The 24,051-nt window shown below is 51.5% G+C and overlaps 1 protein-coding gene across 2 annotated transcripts in view; it reads left to right on the top strand.

The window, feature by feature from the left end:
* EBF4 (EBF family member 4) overlaps positions 1-23,502 on the top strand; it is a 59,656-nt gene extending 36,154 nt beyond the window's left edge. Inside the window, exons 7-17 of one of the 2 annotated variants that reach the window (XM_064275866.1) lie at positions 14,596-14,677; positions 15,501-15,618; positions 15,710-15,843; positions 15,945-16,071; positions 17,669-17,757; positions 17,886-17,951; positions 18,064-18,241; positions 18,333-18,521; positions 21,921-22,118; positions 22,463-22,538; positions 22,774-23,502. In XM_064275866.1, coding sequence (XP_064131936.1) covers positions 14,596-14,677; positions 15,501-15,618; positions 15,710-15,843; positions 15,945-16,071; positions 17,669-17,757; positions 17,886-17,951; positions 18,064-18,241; positions 18,333-18,521; positions 21,921-22,118; positions 22,463-22,533 — 1,252 coding nt within the window. In that variant the 3' untranslated portion in view covers positions 22,534-22,538; positions 22,774-23,502. Of the gene's footprint in view, positions 1-14,595; positions 14,678-15,500; positions 15,619-15,709; positions 15,844-15,944; positions 16,072-17,668; positions 17,758-17,885; positions 17,952-18,063; positions 18,242-18,332; positions 18,522-21,920; positions 22,123-22,462; positions 22,539-22,773 lie in introns of those variants that run through there. The other variant, XM_064275867.1, reaches the window with a different exon arrangement.
* The last annotated feature ends 549 nt before the right edge of the window (positions 23,503-24,051 follow it).

Raw genomic sequence — 24,051 nt, 5'->3', positions numbered from 1 at the left:
CTGATCAAATAGTGACAGTTTCCTTGGGATAGGTGCTTTTGAGAAGCTCCAAACCCTGCCTGCTCCTTCCATTGGCTACTAGGCTGCTCATCTTCACAACTTTCGTGGTTTCAAGGCTGCTGGTTTTCAAGGCTACCACAGAGCTAGGGAGAGGAGGATGAGAATAGGGCAGGTTAAAACATCATAAAGCTCTCAATTCTTACTAAGATTCAGTCATTTTCTTGAATAAATACTCTTTGGATCGTTGCAAGAAGCTGGTTAATTTTCAGAGTTCTGAAAAAGTTTATTTTGACAAATTTTGCCACTCTTCTCATTGCTTTTATGGAGAAATGGAGTTTTGGAGGTTCTTACTCTGCCATTCTGGAAGTCCCAACCCTGCAATTAATATTTAAACCTGAATACAGGATTTTACATTGATTCCTGTTAAAAGCAATTTGAGGGTTTTGGTCCAGCACTTATCCATCATAAATCAGTGAGTACTTGCTGTGAGGCAGGTACTGTGACAGATTCTAGGGAGAATACAGAGAAGTTTAAACAATGATTCCTGCCCTCTGGGAACTTAAAAAGCAATTGAGGAGACAAGACATAATCATGTCTGCCTTTACATAATACGAGGAAATAGCAGTGTAAGGCTTTAAGACAACAACTTTCTGCAGTAATAGAAATAGTCTGCACTGACCAATACGTAAATATAGTCGCCAGTCATATTGGGCACTTGAAATGTTGCTGTAACTAAGGAATTGAATTTTTATTTTAATTAATTCAAGTTTAAATAGCCACATGTTACTACCTTTTTCGATAACACAGCTTTAAGAATTTAAATATTTGTTTGATTGGCCAGGATGACCCTGGAATGGAGGTAGATGGGGGAGATTTCCTTCTGTGGGAGACCCACAGTTCTCCTTCTCTGGCTCCCAGGAGTGGACAGGAGCTGTGGGCTATGCACATATCTAGCATGTAATTGTACCTGGTGCACAGTGAGTGTTTAGTGACACCGTTGAACCAGGTCATGTCTAGGCCACCTGGCAGAGATAAACACTAATATGTTCTGTTGGGGACAAAATTAGACCCCTATCCCAAGGTCAGGGACAACCTGACAAATACAATTTGATGAGACAGGGTTGAGGGGGCTATGAAGGAATCAGCCCCCTTCCCCAACCCAATGGCCAGTGCAAAATTCCCTGTTTTTCTCTGCAGTTACAAAACAAGCCCACAATAGTCAGCTCCCTTCTGCACCTTCCAGTAGATCTTCATTGCTTTTACATTGATACTGCAAGTATAGATTTCACTCCAGGCCTCATCTTGGCAATTTCTCGTGAGGTCCTAGAACCTTCCTGTTGGGCCAGTGCTGACTTGAGACTAAGGTTTTCGCTCTTGTCAGCCAAATAAATGGCTCCCCGCCCCCCTTTCAGAGATCAGAGCATTTAAGGAAAGGAGAAGCAGAAGGGTTCAGGAGAGATTCCCCCATGTGCCCTGGGGGGTGCATGTGGGCTGGGATGCCAGTCACGAGGGCAAAACCAAAGAACCAAACCGGTTGCCGTCAAGTCAATTCCAGCTTATGGTGACCATTCCTAATTCAAAGCAAGAACTTATGGAAAGACTTCTGGGCAGTTGGAAACAAGTCTGGAATCAGAGTGGCCCCCATGCTGAGTCAGGAAAGAAGCTTTGGGCAGCGTTCCCCAGAGGACGTTGGAGGAAGAGAGGGTATGCAGGCATGGGAAGGCCCAGGGACCATAATTGGGTAGAGGGAGGCTGGTTGGTAAGTGAACTGTTTGCAACTTGAATAAGCTCTCTTCAGAAAGTGAAGGACTCTTCCGGGTTGAGGGCTGAAGCCAAGTTGGGATGTCTAGACATGTTCTTGGAGCAAGCAAGGTCTCATCTCCTTTAGCTTTAGTTTTCTCGTTTGTAAAATGGAGTCATCGGCTGATAACCCCACCTGATAGAGATGTTGCAAAGTTAAGTAAGATATATGCACTGCCCAACACAGTGCCTGCCACATCATTTCTTACCCCACACTCTTCCACCCGCTTTGACCATCTTAGAGAGTAAGTGCAACTGAACCTGGACAGTGGCAGAAAAGTTCAGTTAGAGCCAAGTAAGAACTTTCTCACTCTGGCCACAGTCAAAGGTGGACAGGAGAGGAGTGTGTGACTCTGCCAGGGACCCTTGGATGTCCAGGGCTGGGACTGGGTCTTTCTTTGAATAGGAAGGGGCCAACACCTCCCCCCCATCCCCCACTCTGTCCTTTCTTTCTGCGCTGGGTTGCTTGGTGCATTGTAAAAGATGATAGGCCTTGTCAACCCCCCACCTCTGCCACCTCAAATGGTTCTTAATCAGGAGGACCAGTTAGGAAGGTCTAAGGCCTTTGAACTCAGCTCTTCTACCCAGGACCAGAAGGATGCACACCTTCTTTCCTTCAGTCTCAGGACCCCTACCTTCCCCCTTGACATCCCCAAACTGTTCACAAGCACACCATTTCTACCCTTCATCCTCTGTAGCTTCCATCTGCTTGTCTGTTCTCCCATCCGTCTGTCCCTCCCACTTTTTCTCCATCTCTTCTGCTCTTCTGCTCTTCCCATGGAGTCCAATATCTGGCATGCTCAGAAGAATCCCTGGGCTGGGGGGACATGCAGAGGATGTGTATGTGTGTCAGTGTTCATATGGGCATAAATGGCATAATTCTCAGGTTGCCTCTGTCACCAGGCTCCAGCCTGTCCCTGCCACTCCACAGGGGATGCCCAGAGGCCTCTGTTAACAGCCTCTCTGCCCCCCTCCCCACAAGTCCCCCTTCCCTCAGGAGAAGTGGAGTCACCACCACTCTTCATGGGCAGCTGGGGGCCCCTTAGCCATCTCTCCACTCCTTCTCCCCCTCTTCTCAGGCCCCATGCCCAGCCCCAAGGTTTGGAGAGCCTAGTAAGTGCCCTATCAACATGTTAATCAAATTACTTAGGAGCTAAAATTGACGCTGTTCATTAATTATACAAGATTATGCTAATTGTGCATGCAAATGCATGCAGGGGAACAGAAGGTGTTCAGGCGCATGGTGGGCCATTAGCATAGAGGATGGGGTGCGAGAGCATTGGCATGCTAATGTATGCGCCTGGGCTATTTATAGTCCCCCAGCCCATCTGCACTGCAGCCACCTCTGCCCCTGTTGGGGATCATGGTGGGGAGGCCCAGTCCAGGCCTGGCAGGTGGCTTTGGCCCTGGAGACATTCTGTCCTGGCTACTGTCCCAGGCCAAGACCAGGAAGCAGCCTGGGCCACTCCCAGATGGGCCTAGACTATTGCAGCAGCCTCTTCATTTACTTTCCTTCTCCAGCCTCATCCCTTTGGTACCTGCTTTTTTTTCCTGGTAACAAAATGACTCTTCCAAATGACAAGCCAGTAAGGCACACTGTTGCGACTCCTCATTGCTCACACAGTCCAAATTTCTCACCATTTGGTGCTAACCCCCCAGGCCCCTGGCCCACAGCTGTCCTCTTCACAGTCTTGCCAGGCACCACCAGGCAAGGGGGGTGTACATGCCACCTGCCCCTTAGTAGAGGCTGTTATTCCCTTTGCAGGGAATGCCCTTGCCTCATACTTCTCTGCAAGGAAAGATGCCCCTGGTCTCCAAGATCCCAAATGCCCAGCATCAAATGTGACTTCTATGAACCCTTCCACCTCTCCCAGACAAAATAAGGCGCTGCTGCAGATTATACGTGGAAAATTCTTCTGTCATGTCCACCACTCTGTCTTACTGGTTGCTGTTTGACTTTCTCTTTCTTATTATGATTTCCTTAAGATCTTTTTCACCTCTCTTTCCACATTTCCTGGCACATGTTGTTGATGGCTTTCATCGAGTCAGGCCCGACTCATGGCATCACCTTGTGCAAGGGAACAAAACCCTGCCCAGTCCTGCACCATGCCCATGATCAGTTGCAGATCGGACCAGTGTGATCCATAGGGTTTTCACTGACGGATTTTTGGAAGTAGATCACCAAGTCTTTCTCCCTAGTCCATCCTAGTCTGGAAGCTTTGCCGAAATCTGTTCAGTATCATAGCAACACACAAGCCTCCACTGTCAGACAGGTCGTGGCTGCACATGAGGCCCATTGGCTGGGAATCAGACCCAGATCTCCTGCATGGAAGGTGACAGTTCTACTACTGAACCACCACTGCCCCCTGTGCTCATAACCCAGTGCCATCGAGTTGATTCCAACTCATAGTGACCCTATAGGACAGAGTAGAACTGCCCCATAGAGTTTCCAAGGAGCACATGGCGGATTCAAACTGCCGACCCTTTGGTTAGCAGTCATAGCACTTAACCACTATGCCACCAGGGTTTAGAAGGTATTTAATAAATCTTTTTAAATGTGTGTGTGAGTGAACAAATGAATGATTCAGTCATCTTTATCCTTTGTTCTTCACCTGGGGGCAGGGAGCAGCAACCAATGTAAACAGTGAAGAGCACAGACCCTGCCCCAGAAGATGTTCCGTTTCTCCTGAGTCTCGTGAGCTCAAAGACAAGATTTTAGGGTGAAAATTTGCCAAGAATCTCTACCACCACCCCCATATTTCCCTGCCCCAGGCTTCAGCAGCAACCTAGTTGTTGGAAATAAATACACAATTTTGTTGCCTTCTGCTCTTTGCTCTCAACCTGCTTTCTTTCCCAAGACCTTCACTGGATGCTGTGCTGCTTTGAACACCCTGCCCTAACCCATGTATCCATTCACATCTGTCCCCTCTTTCTAGGTCTGCACTGTCCAATATGGTAGCCACAAGCCACATGTGGCTATTTAAGCTTAAATTTAAATTAATTAAAATTAAATAAAATTAAAATTTTAGTTCCTCAGTCACACTAGCCACATTTCAAGGGCTCAAATAGACATGTGTGGTTAATGGATGTAGTTTTGGACAAAGTCCAGTTGGCCAGCACTCAAATCTAGACGTTCTCTTCTTGCTCCTGATGGTTCTTTAGTTGAAACAGCACTTGAGCTGTCAGTCCAGCTCTTTCCATTACTAACACCATTCTCTTTGGAAGTGGGAACATAATTTCTGCCCTGAGTGCCTCATCGGGCAGTAGGGAGGAAAAAGCCAAGGAAAGCCTTAGCTCTGCCACCTGGTATTTACGACAGGAAGCAGAGCCTGAGATGTGGATTCTTATGAAGGTGATTTATTGGAGGCAGAGCTCTCAGCAGAAAGGGAGTGTTATAGACTGAATTGTGTCAACAAAAAAATGTGTATTGGAATCTGAACCCCTAGGGTTTTCTTTGTTATGTTAATGATGCCATATCAGGAAAGGGCGTGTCCTAAACCTAATCACTTCTGAGTTATAAGGAGCAGCATAGACACAGAGATGAGCAAGCACATACTGGGGAAGGATCCTGCTTGAAGATCACCAAGGAACCAAGGAACGCCAGGGCTACAGAAGCTGAAAGAGACAAGGATCTTCTCCCAGAGCTGACAGAGAGCCTTCCTCTAGAGCTGGTGCCCTGAATTCGGATTTCTAGCCTCCTGAACTGTGAGAAAATAAACTTCTGTTCTTTAAAGCTACCCACTTGTATTTCTGCTGCAGCAGCACTAGGAGACTAAGACAGGGAGGAAGGGAAGCAGGACAGGGCAAGGAAAGGGGCTTAGCTAGGAGGTAGACTCAGCCAGAGTCTAGCCTCAGCCTGATTCCACAGGAAGCTCTGGAGTGTGAATACCAGCAAGAATTGGTCCCTCTTGAGGCAAGGGAGCCAAGATTTTGTACTCCCGTGATAGTCTGTCACTGGCTGTGGGCTGCTGGTGAGGAGCTTACACTCTTGGCTGAAGGCAGTTCTCCAATAGGAGAGGGGCAGCTTTGAACTCTTTAACAGCCAACACTCAACCATACCTAGAGGCTGAACACTGCCTTCCAAAGAGTAACTCATCCCACCGGGCTCTCCACCCCTTAAGAGCCCGGAGTCTTTTTTTTTTTTTTTATAATTTTTATTATGCTTTAAGTCAAAGTTTACAAATCAAGTCAGTCTCTCACACAAAAACCCATATACACCTTGCTACACACTCCCAGTTACTCTCCCGCTAATGAGACAGCCCGCTCTCTCCCTCCACTCTCTCTTTTCGTGTCCATTTCGTAACCCCCTCCACCCTCTCATCTCCCTTCCAGGCAGGAGATGCCAACATAGTCTCAAGTGTCCACCTGATCCAAGAAGCTCACTCCTCACCAGCATCCCTCTCCAACCCATTGTCCAGTCCAATCCATGTTTGAAGAGTTGGCTTCGGGAATGGTTCCTGTCCTGGGCCAACAGAAGTTCTGGGGGCCATGACCACCGGGGTCCCTCCAGTCTCAGTCAGACCATTAAGTCTGGTCTTTTTATGAGAATTTGGGGTCTGTATCCCACTGCCCTCCTGCTCCCTCAGGGGTTCTCTGTTGTGTTCCCTGTCAGGGCAGTCATCGGTTGTAGCCGGGCACCATCTAGTTCTTCTGGTCTCAGGGTGATGTGGTCTGTGGTTCATGTGGCCCTTTCTGTAAGAGCCCGGAGTTTTAACAGTGGGCTCACTTACCATCAATCAACCCCATGTTTTTCTTATCTATCGAGTGTGTCTTGAATAAAACACTGTGCTAGAGGAGCTTTCTTTATGCAATAGAGTCACCCCTGAGAAGCTGTGTGTAAGTCAAATGTTTGCACTTGAGTCATATTCAATCCAGCATTTGCTTCTGTGGTAGGGAATAGTTCATTGACAGGAAGATTCATTTTAATTTAATCTTGAGTTGTTTTTGCAGGAAAGAATAAAGACACTTATAGAAGCAATTAGGGAGGTTAGACTGTGTTCAGGATATGAGAAGATAGGTGTGCAGATGAACTGCTCCTATCATAACTTTCATATAAATCGTAAGCGTCAGAGTCATGACACATAACTACCACCTCTAAATGCTTTGTTAGCTGGCTAAATATTATTCACTGTTCTTCAACTGGTCTTTTGTTAAACTTTTTTGTTATGGAGAATGTTGACCATATAGGCAGAGTAGAATAATGAACCACAGGTACTCATCACTGAGCTTCAACAATTATTAACTCTTGGCTCATCCTGTTCAAATGGCCATTAATCATGAAAATCTACTCAGACTGAGAGGAGCAGTCACAAGAGCCACAAGCCCAAAACCAGGAGCAAGGGGACTTGAGCCTCTCCTTTGCAATGGACTTTGTAACTTGAGGAAATCCCCATAAAATAGCTATACTGGTCTCTCCACAGCCTGCCTCTCAGGGCTGCTTTTGAAGGAGCCCATTGACTTGTTACAAAGGCCCACAGTGACAACATCATTGGCTCGGCAGAGTTGGACTCTGGGAGTCCCCACTGAGAGGGGCTTTTTCATGACTTCTATCAGCGTTAGTGACTTTGGCACTTACAGTGACTTTGCAGTTTATTCTTGCTTATCCTCAGTTTACTCATCTGAAAGTGGGAATGAGTATAGACCTATACCACCTCAGGATTGTGAGAGGATTAAACAAGATGATGCAAGTGGCAGCTCAGCAGAGTGCCAGACACTTAAGTGCTCAGTAGATTGGACGTAGTATTAGTTTCCTAGGATTGCTTGAACAAATTACCACAAAATGGGTAGCTTAAAGCAACAGAAATGTATTATCTAACAGTTCTAAAGGCCAGAAGCCTAAAATAAAGGTGTCACAGGGCCACGCTCTCTCTGAAGACTCTAGGGGAAGGTCCTTCCTTTCCTCTTCCTACCTTTTCATGTTCCCAGCAATACTTGGCATTCCTTAACTTGTAGCTGCGTTACTCCGATCTCTGCCTCCATCTTCACGTGGCTGTCTTCCCTCTGTGTCCATATCGGTTTCGGTTTCTGTGCCTCTTCTCCTTTTATAAGGACACCCCTCATATTGGATTAGGACCCACCCTACTCCAGTATGACCTCATGTTAACTGATAACATCTTCAAGGACCCTGTTTCAAACAAGGTCACATTCACAGGTACCAGGGTTAGGAACTTCAACATATATTTTGGGGGGACACAATTCAATCCATAACAGATGTTTCGTTTTTTTTTTTTTTTTTTACATAGTTACCTCCATGGTGCATGTTATTTGTAACTTGTGCTTATATTTATAGTGTTTTCTTCAAGTAATTCTAATGATAGCTCATGGGACTTGACTTTTCTGTCACCACCCTTTCTGTGAGAGAAGTATTCCTTCCCTCCTTCCCCATGACACATATGAGGAGACATGCTTCAGAGAGCCTCATGGCCATCAATGGGAAAGTGCAAGAGCTTAGACAGCTGCAACATTAGAGGGCTAGCAGTCCACACAAGACCATCCTCAACATCTGACACCAACTTCAAGTTCAGAGGGTTCTCAAAATCACCCTTAGTTTGATAATGGACTATAAGGACTTATACAACTCACAGTTATAGCTTATTACGGGAAAAGGATACAGAACTATCAGCCAAGGGAAGACAGAGTCCAGGAAAGTACCAAATACAGAGCTTCCACTGTCCTCTCCCCATGGAGCCATGGGCACATCACTTTGCCAGTATTGACATGTGATGCTATGCATGGAGTATTGCCAACCAGGGAAGCTCACCCAAACTTTGGTGTTCAGAGTTTTTATTAGGGCTTGATCAAATATTGCCCATGTGGCTGACCATTAGTCTCCAATCCCTTTTGGAGGTAGAACCGATATTGCCATGGCCCAATGCCCACAGGTAAACAAAGACCCTTTTCTCAGGCAGGACATTCTAGAGGCCTAGAGATCACGTCCCAGTAACTGAGGACAGAGGCTAGACCTCTCTGTGGACAAGATTAATTCTTCACTACACAGGATGACAGTGGGCACAGGTCCCGCCCCAACTCAGGGGCATCCTATAACACTCTCATCCTCCGTGGGGGCACTCAGGGCAGTCAGGGCTGCAGGCTTGGCCTGGCCTCACTTCCCCCAGCCTGTGGAAAAGGGGCTCCCCAGGCTCCTCATCCAGCCCCCGAGGGCCAGGGACAGGGAGGACTGCTTGAAGAACACCTGCAGGCTCATCCAGGCTTTTTTTTTGGCGGGGGGGTTGCTTCCATGGTGGTCAGTAGAGCTTCTCAACCCATCAACAATGTGTACATTCCTTCGTGCCTCAGGTCTGTGTAGGGTGGTCCAGGGCCACAGGACCTTGTCCTCACTTACCTAGACTCTGCTCAGACTCTCTTTCAAGGGTAGCACAGTCCCTCAGTTTCCACATCCACATGTGAATTTGTCTCCTTACAGTTCCCCTTCCCACCAATTCCCCATAACTGGCTGCTGCAGACATGGCCTGGAGGACCTGCTGCCCCTCCTTCCTCTTCCCTTTCCATTCTCATCCTTTCCCAGTTGCTGTAGGCCCTCCTCCACCTTCAGGGTGGAATAAAGTGTCACCCCATGGATGTTGGCCTGGGCTGTCCTCATATAAGAGCCCCCGGGGTCCTCAGCCTCCAGGCGGTGATGGAAGGTGCGTTTGTCTCCAGGGTTGAGGAAAGACAGGACCGGAGGGTGAGGGTAGAGAGGCACTGTTGGGACAGGGAAAGGGTTGGGCACTGCTCCTGGTTCTCCTAGGCAAAAACAGAGGTTCCCCCACCTCAGGGCCTAGACGTGGCATTTCTGAGACTGGCCTCTGAGGGCGGGATCCTTTGGGTGCCAGTAGCCCTTGTCAAGGCATAATCTTCAAGATGTTAAAATCGTAATTCTCATACAAGTTGATACTGGTCATGTGTCAATGTTTTCTGTAACTCGTTAATGAAGGAACCAGAACGACAAAGCTGGTTCAAAGAAGGCTGAGATATGTATATTAAAAAAAAACTCTGTTGCCATCAAGTTGATTCCAAATCATAGTGACCCTATAGGACAGAGTAGAACTGCCCCATAGGGTTTCCAAGGAGCGCCTGGTGGATTCAAACTACAGACCTTTTGGTTAGCAGCTGTAGCTCTTAACCACTACACCACTAGGGTTTCCTAAAAGATATGTGTGTGTGTATATATATATAATTTAATTTAAATATTAAATGAATGTATTTATTAAGTATATAATGTTTGTATTTATATATATTAGAAAGAAGAAGAGGGAGGGAGTGAAGGGAAGGAAAGAACGAAAGAGGACAGAAGGGATGAGATGAGAACACTGGAATAAGATTGCTAAATTAGGTACAATGCTAGTTAAAGTCCACAGGATGATAACGCTGTAAACTTTAGGGCTAATTTCTACAGAACAGAAATTATTTACTCCTCTTGACAAATATTATTTGCATCCTATCAGTTTTCTGCAAATTAACACCTAATTTTACAGAGACTGGACCCCAATCAATAGTAAATATGAATCAAAGTTACTTTCCTCTAGAGAATCAGATGACTCGTAGGTGGCTTTGTAACATCATACTCTAGAGTAGTGTTGTCCAATATAAATTTAATGTGAGCCACATATGTAATTTTAAATTTTCTAGTAGCCACATTTCAAAAAGCAAGAAGAAACTGGTAAAATGAATTTTAATAATATATTTTATTTGACCCAGTATATCCAAAATATTATTTCAACCTGCAATCAATACCAAAAAATATTAAGATGTTTTACATTCTTTTTTCCTAAGTCTTTAAGCTCCGATGTGTATTTTACACTTACGGCACATCTCAATTCGGACTAACCACATTTCAAGGGCTCAGTGCCACATGGGGCTAGCAGCTACCATATTGGATAGCACAGCTCCAGCGCAGTGCTTCTTAAACTTTAGGGTGCATCAGACTCGCCTGGGGGGCTTGTGAAAACACAGGTAGCTGGGCCCCACCTGAAGAGCTCTTGATCCAGCAAGTCTGAGGTGGGGCCTGAGATCCTGCATTTCTAGCAAGTCCCGGGTGATAATGATGCTTTGAAAACCACTATTCTAGAGAGTTTGGAAGGATACACAGCCATCTTTTTGCCTTATTTCCAAGATTGGGGTGATTTTTCTTAACACCTTTCAGGCTGGCAGGGTAGGCAGTGGGCTTCCTGGAGAGCGTTCACATCGGCTCCGCGTCTGACTGGGCAGGCTGCTGCATGGGAGCAACCTCGTGAAAATGGGAGAGATTTCTGCAGCAGCACCATTGACCTAGAGACTCAGAGGGGAGGGAAAAGGGAACTGACTCAACACCCCCCATGGAGGGCCAGGCCTTGTTCTAGCTGCTTCTTATTCTTCACCACTTTTTAGGTAATGGCAACTAGGCTCAGAAACAGCTGTCCTGAGGTACATCTGCACAGATGGAGGTGCTGGCAGGGCCCTGGGGCTTTCAGGGAGAAGCAGTCCCTGAAGTCTGGAATGGCCCAAAAAGGCTGGCCAGACAGGATGTGGGAATTGGTGCTGGATCCAAAGGACAAGCAAGGGCTTAGGGAAGGGGCAATGAGAGGGCTCACCTGGGGCAAGCTGGGACCCTGTCAAGAAAGAGCAGCCTGAAGGCTTCAGGAGTTTGCAGTAAAGGATGTCCCCAAGGCTTCCCTGCAAGGCACCTCCGCACGCTCCCACTGCTACCCTCCCAGTTTATGGATGAGGACAGATCCCAGGGATGCAGAAGGATTTACCCAGGCCACACAGTGAGTCAGCCCACATCTCCAGCCCTATCCACGGACACTTCCTCTTGATTCTGTAGGTTTGGGAGTAGGGTTGAGAGCAGTGGGCACATGTCAGAGAAGTGTGTGTCATTTTAGGGTGCATTCCCATGCTTGTTGCATCACTAGTGGTCTCCAAGAGTTAACATGAATCCTCTTAAGAACAGGGACCGTGTCCTATCCTGGTCTTTGCCATCCTTCTAGCACCTTGTAAAGCCCTGAGCACATGAATACTGAATTTAAATGAACTGGTCTGTGACATGTGTATGATTAGGGTGTCTATATTAGAAGTCATATAAATGAGGGATATGTATGAGGTGACTACTATGGGTGTAGAGGTGTCTGTCATGGGATGTCCTTCCTGTAGGGAGTATTTGCATGTCGGTGACCACTATAGCATACACTGTTAGATGAATGGATGTCTACACTGTGTGGGTGTCCTATCTGGAAGCATGTGAGGTGTCCACACCTGGGGGTGACCTATAGGACACCTACACTGTGATGACTACTGTTTGGAGCCATATGAGCTGTCTGCATGTCAGAGTAACATGTAGGAGTATCTTGGGTATCTACACTGTGGGTGTGCTCTGTTTGGGTTCCTGTGGGGTGTCTGCACCTTAGAATGCCCTGTAGGAATATATAGAATGTCTGTACTACATGGAAGTATTTTCTGGAGGTTTTATCTACCTATAGACGAAAATGTTTACTGCTGTAACATCTCTGTGGAAAGAGAAGTAAAGGGAGTTTGCAGAGGGAGCCCATTGTGTTGTGGAATATAACAGGTGCTGAGGGATCAGCAGTGTAGACAGGGGCAGGGTCCCCTGGGAGGTGTATCTCCAGGAGCAGGACTGCTACTAGCTCCCAATAAATGGTTGCCCCCTTAGCACACCTCTGTTCTAGGGGTGGTGCCTGGTCCTCCAGCACTTGGGGACCTCCTCTTGGAGAACTGGGCTTTCAGAGCCTGTGCAAATCTTCCTCTGAAAGTGAATTTCATGTTTGTAGACTTTGGAGGCAATTCTGATGAATCAAATGGGCATTCACAGTTGAGGTCTAAAACCAAAGAGGGCTGGTGAAATGAGGAAACTGACTGGAGGAGCTCCCAGAAAGCCACATGCCAGGACCCATCACACTCACAGTTTGTAACAGGCATTTCCCTGGGTGAGTGCTGTAGGGGCCTAAGGCAGATACTGATATTATCCTGCATTTACTAATAGTACAACAGCCAGAGCATCATCAGTGGTTACCTTACTGGTGGGTGGCCAGGCCAAGGCCCACCACCCCAGCCAACTGCCTGGAAGGACTGCTCAAGTGCTCAAGGGTTTATCTAAAAAGCAGTCATACCTCATATACTGTGCTTTTTTCCAATTACCATATGGGGAAAAGAAGATACTCACTGTGTATCTGTAAGGTGTGTCTGACATGTACCCCTCATAGTGGGTACAAGCTATGGATGATTAGGTTTTTGCTATGTGTATAATAGATAAAATATGTGGGGGGGAGATCTGCAGTATGTGAAGGAAAAGGGATCTACTTGTGCAGGGGGATGTATGTGTGCAAAGGGATCTGCCGTGGGGGGGATCTGCTGTGGGAGGGAGATCTGCTGTAAGAGGGGATCTGCTGTGGGAGGGGATCTGTTGTGGGACAGGAATCTGCTGTGGGAGGGAATCTGCTGTTGGAGGGGGATCTGTTGTGGGAGGAGATCTGTGGGAGGGGGATCTGCTGTGGGAGGGGATCTGCTGTGGGAGGGGATCCACTGTGGGAGAGGTATCTGCTGTAGGAGAGATCTGCTGTGGGAGGGGATCTGCTGTGGGAGAGAGATCTACTGTGTGGGAGGAGTATCTGTTGTGGAGGGGAGGGCTTTATTATGTGGAACTGGATCTGTTGTGGAGGGGAGGGATCTGCTATGTGGGGGGATCTGGTGTGGGGGAGAAGAATCTGCTATATGGGAGGAGGCTCTGCTGTGTGTGATGGCTGTGCAGTGCTTGCAATGACTATTTGAAAAAAAAAAGTTACTATGGAGTCGATTCTAACCCTATAGGACATAGTAGAGCTGCCCCATAGGGTTTCCAAGGAGCAGCTGGTGGATTCAAACTGCTGACCATTTGGTTGGCAGCCATAGCACTTAACCACCACACCACCAGGGCTCCTACAATGACTCTATGGTTGGGTAATCCCATACAACATAAAATGGTGTATTAATGGGACACTCTGTTCCATATTGTTTCTGCATATATACTATGAGTAATGGGCATGGACACTGTGCATGATGGGTGTAAACACTGTGTGCAATTAGTATGCTATATAAGTGTGATGAGTACACTGTATATGTGGAGTACATACTGTATACGCTTGTGTGAAAGGTATACTGAGTGTGGTGGATATGCACTGTGTGTGGTGGGTATATTTTGTGAGCAATAATATATAAGGCACACACAGTGTATATAATGATTAGTTCCTATATATACTTTATGATAAGATCCCCCTGGCACACAGCAGATTGCCGTCATACCCACCCATTGTGTAGGTGATGGGTATGCTCTAGGGGAGGGATATGCTGTGATAGCTGTGTTATAAGTGTGATAGGTATATGCTATGTGAGACAAATATACTCACTGTGTGATAACTTTACATTGGGTATATGTGAGTACATGCTATCTGTGGAGTACACATTGTATGTGATGAGTATACAGTGTGTTGGGTATAATTTGTGAGTAATAGTATATACAGTATATATAGTGATATACTCTTTATGATGAATGTATGTCGTGTGTGTGACGAGTATACTTTGTTGGACAAGTACGCACTGTGTGGTCCGCACACTGTGTAGCGTAGTCTTTGCGTGAGGGACCTACTCCACATGTATCAGGCATGTATATGAGTATATGCAGAGTGTGATGGAAGTATGGGCTGTGTGCCTGAGTGAGAGCAGGCGGATGGAGTCGCCTTCCTGGAAGGGGCATGGTGGGGGGCAGTGGGATTTTCATCTGTTTCCAGAACCCCCAGACTTCTGAGCTCACTGACCACCCTGTTTCAGATTCTTCCTCAAGTTCTTCCTCAAATGCAACCAGAACTGCCTAAAGAATGCAGGGAATCCCCGAGACATGCGCCGCTTCCAGGTGGGCTTGGGAAGAGGGCTCCCCCTGCAAACTTGTGCTTTCCTACAGTAGAGGGGAGTCCAGGGGAGGAGAAGTTTGTGGGCCTGAGGGCAGGTCTCTGCCCAGCCAAGTGCCTCCAGGGCCTGGTGTCTGCTGGGGGTGGGGCAGCTTCTTCTCAACCTTATGCCGGCTGCCAAGGGAGGCTTCATTAGAGTCCTACTTAAGGAGATGCTAATTGTGACATTTTTACATGATTAACGACCCAGGTAATTTGCATAGCGTGAAGCGGAGAGCAGCTGCCCTTAGCACTTCCCCAACCGGCACACCCCTCCTTGTGCAGGGGGAGGAGGGAGAAGGAGGCACCCCCAATCTCCTTCCCAGAACTAGGTGGGGGTTCCAGCTGAAGGGTCCCTAGGCTGCCCACCCTGGCTTTCTCCATCCAGACCCTCATTTTAAGACTCTATTTCTGCCTTGGAGCCCCATGGATACAGCCTAGGGAGCTGTGTGCAAAAATAATAGCCCCTCTTTGCCCAAGGAGCCAGAGATTTTTTTCCCCAGGTTTCCTGATTTTTATTGCTGGGGGGGGTGGGGGTCAGTTCCCCTGGGCAGCCTGGGGGTGTTGCCTGACCCAGGTAGTCCCCTTCCATCCTATCAGGGTGGCCAGTCCTGAGGGCCTGAAGCCCAGTTTTTCCCTTCTTCCCCAACCCCCAACCCCCACCCGCAACCCTGCGCTGGATGAACTCCAGCATCCAGCCAATGGCCTCAAGTTGCTGGTTCCCTGCCACAGTCCCATGCCAGGAGCCCCTGAGGGCCCCAGCCAGGCTGTCTTCGGCTCTCTCCGCAGGTGGTGGTGTCCACGACGGTAAGCGTGGACGGACACGTGCTGGCAGTGTCTGACAACATGTTTGTGCACAACAACTCCAAGCATGGCCGCAGGGCGCGCCGCCTGGACCCCTCCGAAGGTCAGGACCCCCAACCCAGCCCCGGCCGTCGCCAGCCCCCAGTTCTGACCTCGGTGCGGGCATCTGACCTGGCTCTTCTCCTGCTTCCCAGCTGCCACCCCCTGCATTAAAGCCATCAGCCCCGGGGAGGGCTGGACCACGGGCGGAGCCACCGTCATTGTCATCGGTGACAACTTTTTCGACGGGCTGCAGGTCGTGTTCGGGAACGTGCTCGTGTGGAGCGAGGTGGGCCACCCCCACCAGTCTCTTCCGGGCCTTCTGGGCCTCAAGGCTGAGCCCTCCCCTCTCCAGGACGGGACCCACAGGCCTCCCCTCTCCCCTCGCAGCTCATCACGCCCCACGCCATCCGTGTGCAGACGCCCCCGCGGCACATCCCAGGGGTGGTGGAAGTGACGCTTTCCTACAAGTCCAAGCAGTTTTGCAAGGGAGCCCCCGGCCGCTTCGTCTACACAGGTAAAGGGTCCGGCGGAGGAGGGGAGGGAGGCCTAGGGTCGGCAGAGAAAGCCCCATCCTGGCTCGGCTCGCCGGAGGGCGCCGGGGCCTGGGAGTCAGCTCCGCCCCACGTGCGCGGAGAGCAAAATCCACGGCCTGGCCACGCCCCCCGAGGCGGCTGCTCGGCCCACCTCTACCCGGAACCCTAAGACCCCTCCTCACGCGGGACCTTCTCTTCAGGGACTTCACCTTTCTTTTCCTGGTCTAGCGCTCCTCGGTTCCCCAGGGCGCCGCGAGATCCCCTCCCAGCTCCAAAGTTTTCTCTGCCTCCGGCCTTCTCTCCAGGGCCTCTCATCCCCACCGCCATACATCTAGGGGGATGTTTGTTTCCAAAGCTGCCCCAAAATGGACTCGCTGCCCACAAATCTTCCCTAGGTCTTTTGGTTTCCCCAGGCACCCCGCGGTGCCCCCCCCCACCCTCCCCACACCCCCCCCCCCACGCATCCTTTGCTTGACTCCAGGGCGAGTCGTTACACAAGACATGCGTGAGAAACAGTCCCTGGAGGTGGCAGCGTAGAATCTCCCCCATCCCCGGCTCATTTGGCCACTGGTCCGGATCTCGCCCCCTTCGTCTTCCTGCCCTGCCCCAGCCCAAGCCACCCACTTCTCCCCGTCCCCAAAGGATATTCACCGAACCGCTCGCGGGGCACTGGACACCCTGTAGGTCGGGTGCGCCAGCCTATGATGGGGAGGCTGAGCAGTGAACACACTGTGGGGTGGTGGAGAGACACGGTGGAGGCGAATGGTGGGCACAGAAAACCGCCTGGAGGGGGTGTCGGCTAAACTGGGACTGGAGGGGTGAATAGAAGTTAGAAAGGTAAAGATGGGGAGGAAGGGAAGTCCAGGGAGAAGGAAGGGCAAGTGCACAGATAACGGAAGTATGTTAGCTTTGGGGAAAACTAAAGAAAATGCACTGAATCTGGAGTTGGAGTTGGTCTACGAGGCTAGTGAATTAAGTCGGGGCCATGCTGAGAAGGAGGAGGAGGAGACAGGCCGGGTCTGGAGCCTGCTACGTCCTCCCTGGAGCCCTGGGTGTGAGCCATTCCTTTTCCCGGGACGCTGGCAAACCTCTGACCATTAGATGTGCTGCCGAGTCCACCTGAGCTGAAATAAATGGAGTTTGATAGGTTTGTTTGTTTTGTCATAGTAAGCACTTTAAACACGCCGTAAGACCCAGTCCAAATAGAACACTCTCCCTCCAGTCCTGCCCGTAGGAATGGAGAAGCTAGTATGTATATAAGGCTTCCTTTTTTCTAACCACAAATGAGATCATATAGTTACATGTGTGTTAACTCCAAGCGCCCGGCACAGTGCATTTTTGTTGACTGAATGCTGCATGTTTGTTGAATGAATGCACGAAGGAAGGAACCGAGGCAACGTCCCTGAGTCTCGCTGACCCATACGCCCTGAGGCAGTCTTCCCGGGGATTTGGGCTGGGCTCCCGGGAAAGGAGGTGTGCTGCGAGGTTCCTGGACTAGCTGCTGGAGTCCTTTGCGTATTTTGTGCCCTGTCTCGGCGCTGGGAGAAGGCGTCCTGAAAACACCACCCCTCTCTCCAGCCCTGAATGAGCCCACCATTGACTACGGATTCCAGAGGCTACAGAAAGTCATTCCCAGACACCCTGGAGACCCCGAGAGGCTGCCCAAGGTACTCTGAGGGGCGCACCCGGGCGGAGGGGAAGGTGTCCTGGGGCGGAGGGGGTGAGCAGGGGCTTCCGGCCCTCTGCCGCTCCCAGGGGCTGCCCTGCCGTCCCGCTGTCTCCTCCCTGCCCCCAGGAAGTGCTGCTGAAGCGGGCGGCCGACTTGGCGGAGGCCCTGTACGGAGTGCCCAGCGGTAACCAGGTATGGCGCCCCTGTCCGCTTCCTCGCACAGCCCGGCCCGAGGCTCTCCCCGACCTGGGGCTTTCCCAGGCCCGGCGCCTGCCGGGTCCTTGCCCTGCTCTTGTCTTCGCAGGAGCTCCTCCTGAAGCGTGCGGCCGATGTGGCCGAGGCTCTGTACAGCGCACCCCGGGCGCCTGCGCCTCTCGGACCCCTGGCCCCGAGCCACCCGCACCCTGCCGTCGTGGGCATCAACGCCTTCAGCAGCCCGCTGGCCATAGCCGTCGGCGACGCCACGTCGGGGCCCCAGCCGGGTGCGTCCCGCCGCCCCTCCCCGCAGCCTCTAGGCGCCCCAACGGCCCCTTCCCTGCCTGCACTGCACCGCTGACCGCCGCTCTCTCGCAGGCTACGCGCGCAGCTGCAGCAGCGCGTCCCCTCACGGGTTCGCGCCCAGCCCCAGCTCGCAGCAGAGCGGCTACGGCGGCGGCCTCGGGGCTGGCCTCGGCGGCTACGGGGCGCCGGGCGTGGCCGGCCTCGGCGTGCCCGGGTCCCCTAGCTTCCTCAATGGCTCCACTGCCACTTCGCCCTTCGCCAGTGAGTGTCCCCTGCCCGCGGGGAGTGGGGATCCGGGCCCTGGGGATCAGAATGGGGCTCATCCCTGTCCCCCAGGCCATCCCGAGGGGTGGGCTTCCGTCGCCTGCCCCATGGGGATCGACCCGACCTGCCCACAGGCACAAGCCCAGCCCTGCCAGCTTGCGACCTCTCCCTGCCATTGGGCGCCTGCCCTCAACCCCACCCTGAGGCTGCACACTCTGGGGCCCTGGGGCCAGAGTCGTTTTCGCACCTTTAGTCCTTTTTGCTGACCCCTGTTGTACACATAGCTTCTAGCCCTCCCATTCTCCTGTAACTGACTTTATGGAGCGACGTCCGGCAGGAACCCGGCTGACCGCCACCTTTCCGTCTTAAGCCTGGGTTTCGGGTGGAGGCTAGCGCCCCCTGCCGGAAACCTTTGGGAACTCAAGGTTTAAGAGAAGCCGGCTTCCTCCTGCACCCACTCCCCCCAGTAGCCCTGGTCCGAGGAGCCAGGGTCCGCGATAAGAGAGGCACGGTTCCCTGTGATATGACAGGGCCGACCAAACGAGTCCTCTGTTGTCAGACAGAGTGTGCTTATCCACATCGGGAGCTGTGTGGCCTTCAGCAAGTTACTGTACTTTTTTGAACCTTAGTTTCTTCTCTGTAAAATGGCATTAATACCACCCCCACCTAGGGTTGTTCTCAAGTCAGAATGTGCCGCTGTGGGCAAGGGATCCAGACAAAATTCAGAAAGAGCGTGTGACTTTGCAGTCGCTGACCACCCTCCATCTGGCTTCTTGGGGTGGGGCAGCTCGGAACTAGGCTGATGGGCAACAGGGCTTTTATGCTTTTACATTTTAGCTAGCCACTCCTTCCCACGCTACCTTCCAGAAGAGCATGTTTACAACCCTTAAGTTAAACTATTCAGCAGACATTTATAAAGCACCTACTGTGTGTAAGGAGTCCTGGGTGGTGCAGTGGTTAAGAGCTAGGGCTGCTAACCAAAAGGTCAGCGGTTCAAATCCACCAGTCCCTCCTTGGAAACCCTATGGGGGCAGTTCAACTCTGTCCTATAGGGTTGCTATGAGTCAGAATCAACTCAAGGGCAATGGATTTGGTTTGTTTATTTTCTGGACTGTGTAAAGCACTGGGTTGCAGGGGTAACTCCACCTTTGCTCACCTGCAAGGGGTCTCCCTATCAGTCATATGCGAGGGTGTCCCTCAAGTTCTGGGAGACCCATGGAGCCAGAGCAATAGAGCTGGGTGTGGCTTTGCCTGCAGTTCCTCATCTCTCCCCTGTCCTCTGCCACTGCTGAGGATGAAAAGATCTGGCCACCTGCCTAGTCTTCCTGACTCCTAGGTGCTGTTCTTCCTGGCTTCAGGTTTGAGCCTGGCTCCTTCCTCCTGGCCTGGGATCAACTTCTGGGTCCCGCAGACTACTGTACTGGCATCCACCTAGACATGACCCTTTGGTGTCCCTCTTAGGCCTCTCTCTCCTGGCCGTTTGCTCAGGCCAGACTTCACTGCTCCCCACTTCCCTTCAGCTCTGGGAGAGCACACTCACAACCTCCCTCTGGGTGCCTCTCACACCCTGGGCCCTCCCCAGGGCAGAGAAACAGAAGCTTTCTTGGACCAACACTTGTACAGTCTGTAACACCAGTCCATTTACTCACTGCAGTGGAGGAACAGTGTGTGTACCCCAAAGTGCAGAAGCCAGCTCACCTAGGGCCTCCCTACTCAACGAGACATCAATTCTAGAGCTCTTAATCCACAGTTCCAGCATCAGCTGGAGCTGGTGCCTACCTAGGCTGGAGATGCCCTGGACTCACCCAAGGGTCAGTCCCATTTCATGAAATTGTCTTGACCACTGCTCACCCAGCTCTTCAACTCCCTGTATGCAGAGTGCTTTTTTGCACAACTCCAGAGGGTGCCATTCCCATTTCATTTGCCAAGGTGTGCCTGAGATGACATCCAGAACTGTCCCAGCCAGAGGACCTGGGGCTGTCTGCTTGGGCCTCCTTTCAGCCTTCTGCTTTGGCCACCAGCAGCCCTGCCACTCAGCCCCGAGCTCTTCTAGCCCCTTTGGATCTCTGGCCTGGTCTCAAATGGCCCCTCCTGGATTAACCCACAACTCCCAGGGCTATCGCAGCTGTAAAATGTGGCTGTGATCCCTGAGCCTGCAGGGATGTGGTACATTTTCTGACTTTTAAGCTCAAGCCCTCCATGGGGCTGCATGGGCCTCACCAACCCGTGGTGAGAATGTCTTAAAGGCTCTGTCCTCCTGGTGGCCATCCATGGGGGTGAGGATATTTGCAACAAGGGCAGCTGTTGAAATCACCATTGTGTCAGGATGGGGAAGTGTTCTGATGCCAAAGGCAGTCCCCTCAGGCTGTTGGTTTCCTCCAGGAACTCATGTGTCCCCCGCCTCCTCCCCAGTGCTGGCAACACTCAAATCATAGCCTTAGTGGTATTTAGAAGAGAGGCAGGGAGTTGGTTTTGATAAGGGTGTAGAAAGGTGGGATCCAGAGATGCCCTGGGCAGAAGCCTCCAGGAGAGGGGGCTACAGGAAGGAGAGGCAGACAAAACATGTGTGCAGGAGGCTCCTTGCTGATGCCCAGGAGGGAATCCACAGCCCTGGGTAGCTAGAGGGTTGGAGAAGATGATTTGGATCTCTGCACTATTTTTTTTTTTTTTAATTGACCAGCTGGAGGAGGAAGGTAAGGAGAGCTCTAGGTCCCAGGCTGAAGATGACAAGACCCTGCCTTAAGCTATTAAGCTGGAAGGGAACAAAGTGTCAGGGGGAGGGTGATGGACAGAGTGTGGAGGATATTGGTAAGGGAAACATGTTTGTGAAGGACGTTAGGATGCCATTGTGTGGGCTGTGGTCCTGGATAGAGAGGCCTTATAACAGGAGCCTGTATGTACCCCAGACTTCAACCTGAACCACTTGCCCTAGCTCTCTGAATTTTGATCCTTGACTTGAACCCCAGGATCCTTAAATATTTCTTAGCATCTCAGAATCCCAATGGTTTTCAGCAGAAATCCTAACCTATTCCATTTCTTGCTCATCCCTCATCTCAGGGACATCTCAAGTATTTGGTTTTGTTGAGCCTTTTAGCTTTGTTTTTACCTGGCTAGGAAGGATCTACAGAACTCTCAAGAAGGTGAGGGTTAGCCAAGGACAACCTCCCAGGACCCCTGAGGCTCCCAGCCTGCCTCCAGACCCATTCCTGTCCTGGTCTCCCCAGAGCCCTACCAGCCCCTAGTGAGGTCTGAGCCTGGTGCCCAGGTCAGCAGCCCATGTGGGGCCCACTGTCCATGTTAGGGCCCCAACCGAGTTGCTCACTCTGGTGCTGTTTCCCTGTTGTGTCTCCCACCGCCTTCCCTGCTGCGCCTGCCCCTCCCCGCCCCGCTCCGGAGTCATGCCCTCTAGCCCCCCGCTGGCCGCTGCCTCCTCCATGTCCCTCCCGGCCGCTGCCCCCACCACCAGCGTCTTCTCCTTCTCGCCTGTCAACATGATCTCCGCTGTCAAACAGAGGAGCGCCTTTGCCCCCGTGCTGCGCCCACCTGGCTCCCCGCCCCAGGCCTGCCCCAGAACCCATGGAGAGGGACTTCCAGGTAAGTGACCCATACTGCCCCTCTCCAGTGGCCAGAGGGGGGAGCCCTAAGGGAGCAGCTGAGCTTGGGGAAGGATGGGGATGGAACAACCATATGTCACCAGTACTCATGCTGGTTGACCAGTTCTCCTTGAAGAACCTGGGGGGTACATAGCAGGTAGCCCCATAGGGGTCCAAGGGAAGTCCATCTGGACACTGCTTTCTTGGGTCTCACAGCTTGGGGTGCTCAGCACTCTGGATGGGATGCTACCAACTGACCACTGGCCCCAACCCCAGAGAGGGGCAGGTAGGTAAGGTCCCCAGGCTGCACATGGCTTATGGTTCCTCTCTGCTTGGTTACGACAGACCAGCCTTTTGAGGATTCTGAAAAGTTCCACTCCCCAGCCCGGGGACTTCAGGGCCTGGCATACTCCTAATCACGGTAGGTCTCTGAGTCTTGCCACTTCCCCTGGCCCTGGGATTGGCCCTCTATCCAAAAGGCCTTAGCAGGGATGGGGGTTGGGGGTCCAGGTTTCCCTCTCCAGGGCTCATCCAGGCAACTGTCTGAGCCACATAGCCCATGCGAGTGGCCCAAGCTGAACAGATGGAGAGAAGTAGCTTCCTGTCCCCTCCTTGGCCAGCCTTCCTCCAGGGCCTCCTCTCCCTCTCGCCAACAGGTCTGCAGGTGTTGTCTCCGCTGAGCCTGGGCTAGAGGTTCCTCCAGGACTCACACCTATGTCCTGGATGGCAGCACAGGCAGATGCAGGACCGTGGGCCAACCTCAACCCCCGGGCCTGACCTGGAGAGACCTCCTCACCATGCCCAAAGTCCCACCAGCTCCACAGGCTTCTCTCACCTCCCTTTCTCTGGGCTGGTTGGAAGCCCCAACACTGTGCTGATGCTCTTGGCAGGAGAGCATCCTGGAGGAGGAGCCGGGATGTCGGGCCTCACTTACTGGGTTGGTTCCTCTGGAAGAGATGGATCTCATACAGACCAGGGCCATTGGGTGAGGGGAGCATGGGATGGAACAGCTCAGGGAGAGGTGGCCTAGGAAGGTCCTGTTTGCATCTGACCCATCTCAACAGGCCCAGCATCCCAACTTCTCTCCAGGGCAAAGGGTGGTGCCCAGCAGCCTTAGGAGGCCTGCCCAGGCTCCCATGGAGCTTCCCAAGGCCGCTTGACTCTGTGGCTGCCTCCACTCTCTTTGAGTCCTGAACATTCATGCTTGCCACATCATAACTCCCAGTGGGAACTTTGGGCCTGGAGGGCGCAGAAGAGGGAGCATCCGGCCCACACACACTGACTCAGTTTGGATGGAATGGACCAAGATGACCCCCAGGTGGCCTCATGCTTGGCTCTTCAGAGTTTGGAGAAATCAGAACAATAAACACAGTTGCAGGTGGCCACTAGGTTTGTCTTGCCTGCTTTTTTGGCGTGGGCCTTCGTCTCTCAGTGGTTCTGCAGCTCTTATGGGGCCACTCCAAACCATGCCCGCTGGACAGCCATCTTGTACCTTCACCTGAGCAGCTATACTCTGTCCTGTGTCTGTTCTTGGGTACTAGGGGGGCAGAGATGGGGCAGGCCCCAGGCCTGAGGACCCAGGAGATGGGCTAGGCCCTGAAGCTCTGGGACCGTGGAGCACGATCTGGCTGCTGAGGAGGCTTCAGTGTCCCAGCTGTCTGGCCAGGGCCAAGGTGGGGGTTGTCAGAAGGACATTGCTGGGAACCAGGGAACACACTACCCAGATGCGCAGAGACCCAGAAGTGAGGTCCAGTTCCAAATGTAGGCTGAGCCTCACCTGGGTGAGCAGGCAGCTTTTGGCTGTCTGTCTGAGCCGTCTTCCAACCACCCTCTCCTCAGGACTAGGCACCTTCTTGCTGAGCCACCTCAGAGTTTAGGAGGAAGGGTGGTGAAGAGGCGAGATTCCCAGACCCATTCACCCCCCCTGCACTTAA

Source organism: Loxodonta africana, chromosome 24, assembly GCF_030014295.1.
Source record: "Loxodonta africana isolate mLoxAfr1 chromosome 24, mLoxAfr1.hap2, whole genome shotgun sequence".
Lineage (NCBI taxonomy): Eukaryota > Metazoa > Chordata > Mammalia > Proboscidea > Elephantidae > Loxodonta > Loxodonta africana.
This window is presented reverse-complemented; position numbering and strand designations above follow the sequence as displayed.